Raw genomic sequence first — 11,939 nt, 5'->3', positions numbered from 1 at the left:
TCACACGCATGGACTGGATTCCATCTTTTTATTTGGCGCAGCACACTACAGCAGACTGTATGCTCACGTCAGGGATGGCGACAACCACACAGTGACTTATTGACTTTATTTCTTTCTATTACGGCGCCTGTTTTATTCTTCAAAAATGAAATTGACTGTCCGCTCGATGTACTCGCTGTCACTTATATCGGATCGTACAACTTCACAGTCTGTATCTGCCTTCTAAAACACTTTTTTTCCCCTGCAGAAGTGCCACATATATATTTTTAATTTTATATACTGTGAGAACTTAAACTGAGTAGGAATGGACTATCTGTGCGCCAGTGTGTTCTGCAAATGGGGGTCACATTTTAAAACTACACAACAAACTAATCACATTCATCCGGTTCCACAGACTAGGTAACCCGTGACATCATCTGCATTTGATAACAAGGAATGATACAGGATGAATAATGACAAAGAAATTGAATGTTAATGACAGATCCTGCTGTTCACACAGTTGCGGCGTAGAATATTTACAGTGAGTCCCAAGCGTAAAGCCAGCGATGGGTCTCCACTATCAGTTACCATTCAAATGGGAGTTTCACATCACAGACATGTTGAATTCGGATTTGTGTTTGCATATGGAATGTTTCAGAAAGCTATTTTATGTTTTAAAAGGACAAATTATCCTCAACTATGGGAATATTTAGCGGTATTTGTTATTTTAAAAACCTATACAAGAGTGGGAAGACATAATGGTCGATTTTTTTTGCACAATTTTAAGAACATTTATTTATTTATGTTTTTATGTTTTCCTTAACATTGAGACAATTAAGAATCTTCGCATTTTGCTCAACACAAAGCAACGTAACCTAAAGGCAAACGTTTTCATAAACGTCAAAATGTTATCAAAAGTGCCCATTATTTCCTAAAAAAATATTTTATCTAACGTGAGAGTGGGACTAAGTATGCTTCAATTAATCTCGATTAATGTCTTTTTTTTTTTTTTTAAAAATCCCAAAATGACTACGTCTTAGTTAAACCTTTCAATTCATTTCTTTGTGTTTAAAACTAGGAACTTGTTTGTACTGACAAACAGAATGTTGTGAAAAGCATCGTATGAATTAATTTAATTAAAACAAATCTGTACTACACAAAAATAAAATTGTTTTAAAAATCGCCCCCGAGGACCAAATAGTACAAACACAGACCCTGACATAAAATGGGCTCAAAATATAGTATAGCAACACGCTATCATTTGCAATCAATAACACTTTTGCCTTGACTCCTCCAGTAGTACTTGTGCATGGAGAACTTGTTACAGCTATAAATTAGACTCTATAAATAACATAATGTAAGTGCCTTCATTAAAGACACGGAGAGAAATGTGAGTCAGTTACATCGTCACCGTTTAAATGTGTTTTAGTGCTTTTGTATTTACATTGGCGGATTTCCTTTTTTGGTCGGGCAATATGCTTGGTGTCCACGAGAGGGGGTCCTTTTGTGAATCTCATTTGCACTTCATTCAGTCCCGCTCAAAGCGTCTTCCTGTGCTCCCGTCGGCCGCTGACTGCTCGACTTCTGCTCTTCACCGATCGTTTGTGTAGCCTGTTGCCGCCGGATGCTGGAGGGGCAAGCCAAAGATTTAGTTTTTCATTTTTTGGGGGGCACAAAATCCTACTATAGTTGGGCAAACTCACTTTCTGTGCATTCCACTTGTGGCCTCTCCCATTGTCCGTTCTCCATGCAACGTATGACAGGCAGGTGGCGCTGCGTGTAGCCCGCTTGACACTGGTAGCGCACTTTGGAGTTGACGGCGTAGTGATCTCTGGTGACGCCCATCGGTGAGCCGTGAGCCACCTCTGGGGGCGCTCCGCACCCCGCTGGCAAGACAGACATTGATGAAATGAAATGAATGATCTTTTAATTCAAATTGGTTTTGATACATAGGGCGTCGATCTGGATTAGTTCCTACCGGGTTGAGTCTTGCACGAGAAGGGAAGGTAGTAATTGCAAGGAACGTCGTTCCATTGGCCTCCCTCGTGCCCGATCATAACCACGCAGTCCTCCCCGGAGTTGAAGTAGTTGTCAGGTTGGTTAGGTCTCCAGTTCTCATACGTCTGGGATGGCACAATTGCCGCAAAAAGTGTGAACCCTTGTTCCGAGATACGCCTCCATCTTGAAACTCACCAGGGCGCTGCCGTCTGTCCAGCGGAATTCATTCTGGACTTCTTTGTCATTGAGTCCGATCCACTCATAGTCTTGACCTTTAGCTATGAAGCAGAGACATTGATATTTCCGAGACTGGTTCGGTTTGCACCTGAAATGCGCTGAAATTGGGAGAATCACTTACAGTTGAGAAACTGCTGCTCCTCTTCAGATGTGACACTGACCAGGTGGGCATTGAGTTCCTGGCAACGTTGCTCGGCATCTGACCAGGTGTGTCTGTCGGCAAAGTGGAGGTAACAGCTTCCCCTGAACTCCAACCAACCCTCGGGACAACCGTGTACAGCTGCACACAATATGACAAAAGACTTTATCGATACATCGTCTGTTATTTCTTTGTGTGCATTATCGTGAGCAACATACCCTCTTCTACTTGTGGCTGTTCCACAACGGGAGGTGTCGCCAGTGAAATCGACGGTGCTGTGGTTGGGCTGACGTACGCAGGATCTGGAGTCAGAACGACGACTGTAGCCTCCTCTTCCTCGTATCCAGATGATCCATTGTTGTCTGGATAGGTCATTGTAGATCCAGGAGGAAAAGCTATAGAAACCCCGGCAGTTGAGGGCTCGCCACTGCTAGAGATCTGAAGAGGGGTTCCCGAGCCACTTTCCTGGCCACTAATTTCTACAACCCCGCGTCCCTCTTCTGAATGATGCACCTGAGGGGAAACGGTAACTTCCTTCAGCCCGTCAGTTGTTAGAAAGATGACATCATCGTCCGTTTGGGTTGGTTGGCCAGAGGCAGAACCGCTGCCCGAAAGACCAGATGCAAAACCACTCGGAAAGCCGCTGGGATAGCCCGATGCATAGGGATGAGATCCAGACAACTCCTGATCTCCTGATGGCTGGATTGTTAAGTCAATGGCACTGTTGTCTGTGAAGGAGATGCTGGAAAATCCACTGATGCCTGACCCTGACAAAGAGCCAGAGCCAGATCCAGACAAAGATCCTGAACCGGACATTTCAGAAGACCCATACAACTCCTGCTCTCCTGATTGAAGGACTGTTAGGTCAACGCCACTGCTGTCTGTAAAGGTGATGCCAGAAAATCCACTGATGCCTGACCCAGACAAGGAGCCTGATCCGGAAATTGATCCTGAGCCGGACATTTCTGCAGATCCGTACAACTCCTGCTCTCCTGATTGCTGAACTGTCATGTCAATGGCACTGTTGACCGTAAAAGTGATACCAGAAATTCCACTGCCTGACCCGGACATACCTCCTGATCCAGACATGCTTCCTGACCCGGACATACCTGACGCCCACAAGACTCCACTACCTAACTCCTGCTCAGTGAGGGTTGGGATCACCAGTTCTTTCTCTTTTCCATCCAGTATATTGATCAGAATGTCACCACTGCTGCCACTAATGTCTCCACTGCCCCTTGCAGAGCCTGACCCTGACACAACAAAACCGGACCCAGATCCTGATGCACTATAGGAGTCTCCTGAGGTGAAGATTGCGCTGCCACCCTCTGCTCCTTGCGGGTCACCAGAGGCAGAATGGTCTCCTGACAGGATGTCTGTGTGTCCACTGAAGGTGATGTCCAGTCCTGAGCCAGACACTCCGCTCCCGCTGGTGGTGCTGGACTCGCCTGAGATTTGAAGATCCCCACTGGCTGAATGATCGCCTGAGATCTGAAGGTCCCCACTTGCTGAATGATCGCCTGAGATTTGAAGATCCCCGCTGGCTGAATGATCGCCTGAGATTTGAAGATCCCCGCTGGCTGAAGCATCGCCTGATCCAGATGCAGAACCATCCAGTGGAACTAGAAGTCAAATTGGAGATGTCATTTTTCAATGTGCAGGTACTGTGCAATCCTTCAAAACCTATTTTATGTTCATGCAGTTGATCAAAGCTGTCTTACCAGTAGGTGCAATTAGCTGGGTTGTGATGTTTGTCCTTTGGATAACATCTTCGATTTCTGTAGCGTTCAGAATTGTTTGGGTGTCATTGTAACCCACCGATGGTTCGACTAAAATCAAACAACAAAATTTCACGTGAGACTAGGAAAGTGGAGTGACCAAAATAGAAAGCAACTTTAAAAGGGATTTCACAGAATCAGTCTTACGAGTAGGAATGACGTGATCGACTGCGACCGTTGTCTTTCTGATAACATCCACTGTCAGTAACTTGTCAAAAATGGTTTCACTGATGGTGTCAATGGTGCTTTTGCTGTCAGTCCCAATGGTGAGTGTTTCAGCTGTAAAACACAAAATCCAGTTGGGAATCGACAGTAATATTTGGTGAGAACCCAAAAGATGAATGACAGTTACTTACCTTTGAAACAGTAGGCGTCATAGCGCGAGTGCTCATCGGGAAATCCCGTCTGGTTGGGGAAAGCGTAGATAATGTGCACGCCCACTTGGCCGCCCCCGCAGTTGGATCTGGAGCTTTTGATGGGATACCGGACACTGCGGTCCATCAGCCAACCTGGGCGGCACTTGTCAAGGCCTTGGTTCCATGCGGCGTACATCTGGCCGGTGGTGGCCAGTGTGGTGTTGAGTTCCTCACAGTGCTGCACGGCCTCCTCAAAGGAGAAACTGTCATAGTCGCTGGTGAAGAAGACCTCACCTTGGAAAGAAAGAGTGAAATTGCATGATGCCAAGACCTACATTTGGTGTTGACAACACATAAATTCAGTGATTTCAGGTGTGACTAGATCCTGACCTTGCAGACTTTCGACATAGCAAAATACATCATAACGCTCAGAGTCTGGCCTTAGGCCGTAGGATCGGACTCCCGGAAGGTGAAGAAGATTGCCTGCACAGTTATCTCGGGGTGAAACGATGGGATACCTGAACACAAGAGATATTTCTTTTAGATGTTTATGAGGAGTCTACTTGCGTGCATTAATTCTGCCTTTAGCACACCTGACACTCTGGTCAGCGAGCCAACCAGCGTCACATTGGTGCAAGCCTTTCTCGAAGGCTGCCTGGAGCTGCAAGGGACTGGCGATGACTGCTCCAATACTCTTGCAGGCCTGTTGGGCCTCCAGAAAGCTCAGTGTGTACCGACCCGTAATGGGTCGGTAGTGGAACACCACACCTATTGGCCAGAAAATGAGATTGAGAACATTCTGATTTCAATCTTATGGTCGTCATGTCGCGAGGATTTGTGATGCGCTGACTACGATGCCATTAGAGAAGAACGACAAGTTTACCAGTGGGAGCCATGGTGGCGTCTGTAAAAGGAGGTGAGATAGGTTTGGTGAGAATGTCCACACCTCCTTGCTTGATCTCTTGACCTCCAGCGGGGGTTGTCAGTCCTGGATAAACTCCAGGGGCGGGGGTAATGCTCATGATGTCTGGGAAAGGAGTGATCCTGCCGGGAACTGCGCCTTCGTCATCGTGACCTGTTAATGTGACAAAGTTATACTTTCAGAACTACTCAGGTCAATGGTCCTGCAGTCTAGTTTTTCAATACTGAGGCATTGCCACTCTCGTTGAGGTTGAACATGTACCTTGGAAGCAGATAGCATCGTAACGGGAGCTCGGTAGGGGGTATCCCGTCTGGTTGGGAAACAGGTAGACCGTTCGGACTCCCAGGAGCCCGCCTCCACACTGAGGCCTGCGAATGTTGATGGGGTAGCGCACGCTCCTGTCGCCCAACCAGCCGGCATTACACACATCCATGCCGCCCTTCCAGGCCAGGTAAAGCTCTCCGGTGTTGGCCAGTCTGGCACCCAGTTTAGTGCACTGATCATCAGCTTCTTGGAAGGTGAACTTCTCTACTGACATGGAGTAGAAGACTCTGCCTGGAGGGGAGAAACACATTCAGTCAATTTTCCCAAGATATATTGGGACAGAATTTTCGCCAGCGCAGGGATTTAACTCAACCACACCATTGCAGTGTAGTTGGTATCCTGTTGCGCAACGTACCTGCCATCTTCTCCGCAAAACAGTACACGTCATAAGTCTCATTGACGTCTCTCACACCATAGGTTCTCACGCCAGGGAAGTTTTCCTTGTCTCCGTAGCATTCCTTCCTAGGCTCATGGATGGGGTACCTGAAAAGGGAAAGTAAATCAGCTTCAGGACCTGGATTCTTATTATTCGCTGTGATGTGGTTGTGGATGTTATTGGCATTCATTTATGTCAATGTGATGAAAACCAACATTCTCATGTGGTTGGAAGACTTTAAAAGTTCATTCTCCATTGACCACAGATAGGTGAATATTACCTGACAGTCTGATCAGACAACCATCCGGCATCACACTGGTGGTAGCCATCGTCGTAGGCGGCCTGCAGTTGGGCAGGGGTTGCAATGGTGGCGCTGTTTTGGATGCAAGCGGCCTTTGCCTTCTCAAATGTCAGGGTGTACCGGGTGGTGATGGCTCGATAGTGGAACACGATACCTGTCGGTCAGACGTGAAGAACGAGAGGGAATATGTTTTAGTTGTGTTCACACCATGTAGTTTATGGTTCAGTTTGGGACCCTGCTCCTGAATTTGATGTGTGTGCCTGTTCACCAACCAGACCGGCCACCCCTTACCAATCTCACAGGACAATGTTATAGAAAAATGAAGCAATGTAAGTCATCTGTCTGCGGCCACCGATTCCAGCTCCAGCTGGTGTACGCCAAGGCATTCCCAGACTGGCTCTGAGTCATAGTCAGGTGTGATCCAGATCTGCCATCAAGTCACCATTTCCGTTTTACTGAACTCAACCAAAGTGTACCGCGAGATGGAAACAAGCCAAGCCCAAATCCAATTGAAATAGAAATCAGATGGTGTCTACATGACTTACCCTGAACCTGGATGTCCACGCTGTCATAGTTGTCCTCGATGCCGTGCGTGACTTCGCAGCGGTAGGTGCCCGAGTCTTTGGACCTCAGCTCAGTGATCTCCAGAGAGGCGTCGGTGGACACTATCGGGTAGTTGACCATCGTTACTCTGTCCAGGTAATCCCTCTCAACGTGGACTTTGCCCTCTGTTGCCACCAGGACGGTGGTGATATTCTCCTTGGTGATAAAGGTCCATTTGATGCGGTGGGAGAGCGGGGCGATGGTCGGGGCGCCCGGGTCGCTGACGGTGTTGTCCAGGAAGTAGCAGGGCACTACCACCTTGCCACCCAGCAGGGGGCGCAGAGGTGCCGCCGATGGGATGCTAACACGTAGCGTGCCGTCCAAGTCTGCGTGAAAGACAGTGTGTAGATTACGAGTGGGGATTTGAGTGGGCGTGGAAAAGCAAACGTCCAACGCAAATTTTTGCTCTCAGGTCAGAATGACATTTTGTGATACTGCTGCGTGTCGTTTTGCTGGAGAGCTTAATGTTGAAGAGCTTGTGTGTGCACCGAGCCGTACCGTCATGGTGTCCAAATGATGTAGTTGCTGAGATGAAGGGCAAAGACACACACAGCAGAAGCAGGGAAGTCATCCTCGCCTAAAGACAACAGACAAAACATTTATTTTGTATTTCAATATTTTTTTTCCTTTCTGTGTAGTATATTTCTTCTATTTAGTTTTTTTTCTGGCATGTATTTATTTAAATTAATTATTTAAGAACGTCTCAGTTAGTGTGGACAAAGCGTGATGTGTTGAATGACTGAGCGGCTTTACGTTTCCAAATATGACATCATTTGGAAAGACTAAACACCCAACGGCTCTGTGTCGCCGCCAGGTCACAGGAAATATCCCAACTGCCTGAAATTAGTTGAAACCAAATATGATTCATTCGGCTTAAATGCATTTGCAGCACAAGTCAGGTTGGATAGGGAAATTAGTCTCAACTTTTAAGGGAAAAAAGGAACGTCATTGAATCTGCAACCGTTTTAACACTTACAGAGGTTGACCACAAGATGACGCTCTGCTGTAAAGAGAACTTTTGGAATGACGCAGCTAACTGAAAACTGGCAAAAGTGTGTAGACCATTAACACTGGTACACTGTGCACTGAAACAGAAAGGCACAGTCACACCAATGTTTGTCGTGCTGTCTCAGCATGCAAAATATCACACAGTGTGTACTGACCCAAAGCGGATGGCCATGATGTAACTCTTCCATTTTAGACCTCTCTATTTTTGCTCTGCCTCAGTCTTTAAATATTGTTTGAATGTTGTTGTGTTTTTCTCGTAACCCTTCCATACAGTTCATTTTCAATCCTCAATGTAATCTGTTCTAAATAGAAATGAACATCCTAAAAAGAATTCAACTGGAAGTACACATCTTTTAAAATGTATTACAACACTAACAGGAATATTGTTATTCCTTTTTTTTGGGAATATTTTGTCATTTTAGAAAAAGTCAAATGTCAGTGTGACAGAATGACGGTTATTTTTATTTTTTATCATACTATTTATTATACTCATACAATTTATACTATTTTTTTAATTTTATTTTTGTCGAATGTCAAAAGGGGTCACATTTGACCCAAATCATATGTCAGGTTAAATGTTACGTGGTCAACAAGGACATTTTGAACGTTTCCAACAAGGCGCAGTGTGTTTGTGTTCTCCACTGAGCGAGAGTGCACAAGAGAAGTAAAGACTTCTCTCCAATAACAAACACAAAGTCAACACTTGGTCTAAAAGGCTCATTAGGTGAAGGAGGGGAGGGGATAACTTTCCCGTTTTAGTCAGGGTAATAACGTATTTCCTGCAAATGGTTGTATACTCAACAGCAGGTGGGTGGGACAACTGCATTTGGGAAATCATTTTAAAGTTTTAAGTGCAGAAAAAAATAGATAAAAAGGCACAGCTTTCAGATTATTACTGGTTGAAATGAAGTTGTAGTTCCAACTTTGACATATAAGAGGCAGCCTTTGTAATACAGTGCAAAGTCTTATTTTCAAGATGGCCGCACCTGTGAGGCCAGGTGAGCAAGGAAGACTCCGAAAGTAAGGTTGATTTATTTTTTACTTTTCTTACTTTTTGATTAGAAAGTCATTTTGATTCACTGTATTTCTAATGCACAAAATGGGCCATATCCATTTTCTGGTTAATCGTCCAAATTTGGCAGACATGTTAACTAACAGCTGAAATATTTATTTTTTATTTATTTTTTATTTTTTACTTTGAAGTGATTTTAAATGACAAATTAGCCCACTCTAGTTGTCGATGGCTCAATTAAAAAAAAAAAAAAAACGACTTTCCTCATTGAAGCTCATCAAGAGTCATTGCCTCTAAATGGAGTGACCTGCCACAGTGTGTTCATTCATTTGATGGGGGCGGGGTGTGCTAGGCTGGGGTGGGGTGCGGCCGCTCCCCTCTTCGGTCACTGTGGTATGTTCCGCTTGCAGCCGAGGTGACGGTGGGCAAAGAGGCCTTGGTTTGTTCCTGCTATGGACAGGGGCAGGGGCAGGGCTTTTTGGGAGGGGTGCAACCCTGCCAAGGTAAACACAAGGGGCGGGCACCCAACCCCCAAAAACCTTCCAAAGTCCCTCATTGGCAGAACAGAGTGGACATTGATATGAACACACACAGTGCAACACACTCAGAGGCGACGTGTGGCAACGTGCGTCTGATGCTAGGAAATATGTGTGTGTGTGTACTGTAAGGTTCATGTTGGAGAACACACACACTCTTGTATAGCGAGGAAAAAAAAATCACAGGTGGTTAAAGGTGCATTAGTAGCACATATTCCGCATTCTCAGGTCACAACCACGTCTGCTGTAGTCAGCAAGTGTTGGAAAGGGACAATTTATTCATATTCATTTGAGTGATATGTGGTGAACATTTATTTTTGTTTTCTCATTCAACCAACATCTGCCAATTGAAATTCACAATGGGAGCCCAGGGAGACCAACGTCGCCATAGAAACGGGACGTGGCCTCCAAGGAGAAAGGCGATGGAAAATTCGCTGCTGGACTGCTAAAGGTGCCTCTGATCCAGAAATTTGGAGAAAAAAAACAATAAACAAAAAGGCTTTCAGAGGCAGGGAGAGGCTCACAAACAGGAAATGTCGTCTGTTTCTTTTTAAGTTATAACCACGATCGGATTTTTTTTGTTTTATAGGAAATTACAATAATTGCATACCCAGGATAATTTTTTTTTCAGGAAATAACTAATTGCTGCATGAAACAGGGTGTACCCAAACAGTGTCCCCCACTCGACAAACGACCCGTTGAAGCAAGAATTTTAAAAAAGCATAAATTAAATAAATAACTGCAGTATATAATAAACAATTACAATTTACATTAGTGCCTTGAGATCTGAGCTAGATTTTTTTCCCCTTAACCATACTTATATCGTAATCATCTTTCACCACTAAAAATGAAATGCTATTAATCCTCTCTCCAAAAAGCAACAAAATTATAATATTTTGCTAGAAAAAGACAAAAAGTAATCATTTGTCACTTTCTTTTGCACTGCATATTGTCTTACAGTGAGTTGAGGCCACCTGGGTGCTGTATAAGACAGAAATTCATCAAAAATTAGCTCCTCTCTTGGCTTCTCAGTACAGCACTAATACTGGTCCTCCTTGGCAGATGCTAAAGAAGAAATCGTATGCCCGCCAAGAGTTTTAGATCGTCTGTAACCCGCCGAATCGTTTCTGTTCAGATAAGTGCTTAAAAGCTAACAACGGCCCGCCGATAGATGCTAATTATTAGCCCGGGTACTTTTGGTGTTTCCTATTGTATCCTAGCTCAGGCTATCTGGTCGTTTTAAATACTCTATGGAATGTTTAGTTTGTCAGGTGAAAATGGCAAGAAACACTTTGAACAAGTTTCAACTATATTTACTCATTATCTAAAGGCAAATAGGTCTCATTGTGACTTTTGAAAAAAACAATGACGATAAGTAATATAAATGTCAAAATGTCAGCCTCCTAATTGTGGGCAACATTGGAGCCCTTGATTGGTCCTGGGTTAATACAAAAAGTAAAACCTCGGCAGAATTCTAAGCAAAGCCCCCCAAATGGTATCGCATCGGTTTTTATCATCGCGTCACTCATCAAAGTATTGTACTGAAACGGGGGAAAAAGATCATTCCATCACTTTGAATTGATTTTACAGATCAATTTTGATACTCTACCAGATAAATGCGTCGAAAGGAAATTTTTGAGCTAATAGTTTCAGATTAATAAAAAAAAAATAAATCTACAAGACCAGTGAGTCCATCCACAAACTTCTACTTGCACAACATCTCATTTCCAACTCCGTGAAAGATTGTTGAAGTGAATCATGTTGCCGGGTACGTACCGTTGATGCTCTGAAGCTCCCGGTGGCCGCTGACTGGCGGGGGCTGTGACTCCTGCTTGTGGAGGAGGGCAGAAAGAAGCTTTATTCAAACGCCAGCGCACATTTAGATGTTGGAAAAGGAGGAGGAGGGAAGGAAAGGAGGAAGGAGCGTGAGGAAGGTTCCAAGATGGGCTCCTTTCCTGCTTAGGGGCAAGCAACATCAAATGGGGTGGGCTTATATGGATTTATTTTAGGCCTATTAGAATATTTAGCATAAGAAGTTCACAATAAACAATTGTTTGGTTAATTAATTAAAAATATATGTAATTAAGAAAATAACTTTTTTTGGTCACCTAAAAACTTATAGCAAAGAAAATTTGGACAATTTGATGATGATTTTGACGATTATAAAAGAACTAAGATAAGCTAACTAAATCAGCCAGCCGATGAATCGGTCAAACCCTCATAAATACAGTGGATGTAAAAGTCTACACACCCCTGTGGGTTAGAACCATGATGAGGTGCCTCTGTATATACATATGTTTGTTTACCAGTACACAGTCAGCTTGCAAACGGACTCATTTGAACAGGGGTGTGTAGACTTTGTATAAGCAC

At 44.3% G+C, this 11,939-nt stretch overlaps 1 protein-coding gene across 2 annotated transcripts; it reads right to left on the bottom strand.

Moving 5' to 3' along the window:
• Window positions 1-14: 14 nt before the first annotated feature.
• Window positions 15-11,447, bottom strand: acanb (aggrecan b). 2 transcript variants are annotated; one of them, XM_049721987.1, is made up of 18 exons: window positions 11,346-11,447; window positions 7,512-7,590; window positions 6,956-7,339; window positions 6,390-6,564; window positions 6,089-6,216; window positions 5,671-5,964; window positions 5,371-5,562; window positions 5,081-5,255; window positions 4,878-5,005; window positions 4,488-4,781; window positions 4,279-4,410; window positions 4,075-4,182; window positions 2,572-3,975; window positions 2,336-2,494; window positions 2,173-2,255; window positions 1,958-2,102; window positions 1,683-1,865; window positions 15-1,606 (listed from the first exon to the last, which is right to left on the bottom strand). In XM_049721987.1, exons 2-18 carry the CDS (start codon window positions 7,582-7,584, stop codon window positions 1,518-1,520), a joined length of 4,146 nt encoding a protein of 1,381 aa, XP_049577944.1. In that variant the 5' UTR covers window positions 7,585-7,590; window positions 11,346-11,447; the 3' UTR covers window positions 15-1,517. The 2 variants fall into 2 exon arrangements, with proteins under 2 accessions (XP_049577944.1, XP_049577945.1); XM_049721988.1 differs by having other exon boundaries at window positions 5,434-5,562.
• Window positions 11,448-11,939: the final 492 nt, after the last annotated feature.

Source organism: Syngnathus scovelli, chromosome 6 (genome assembly GCF_024217435.2).
Source record: "Syngnathus scovelli strain Florida chromosome 6, RoL_Ssco_1.2, whole genome shotgun sequence".
NCBI lineage: Eukaryota > Metazoa > Chordata > Actinopteri > Syngnathiformes > Syngnathidae > Syngnathus > Syngnathus scovelli.
The sequence above is the reverse complement of the archived record's forward strand: the minus strand, read 5'-3'. Positions and strand labels throughout refer to the sequence as shown.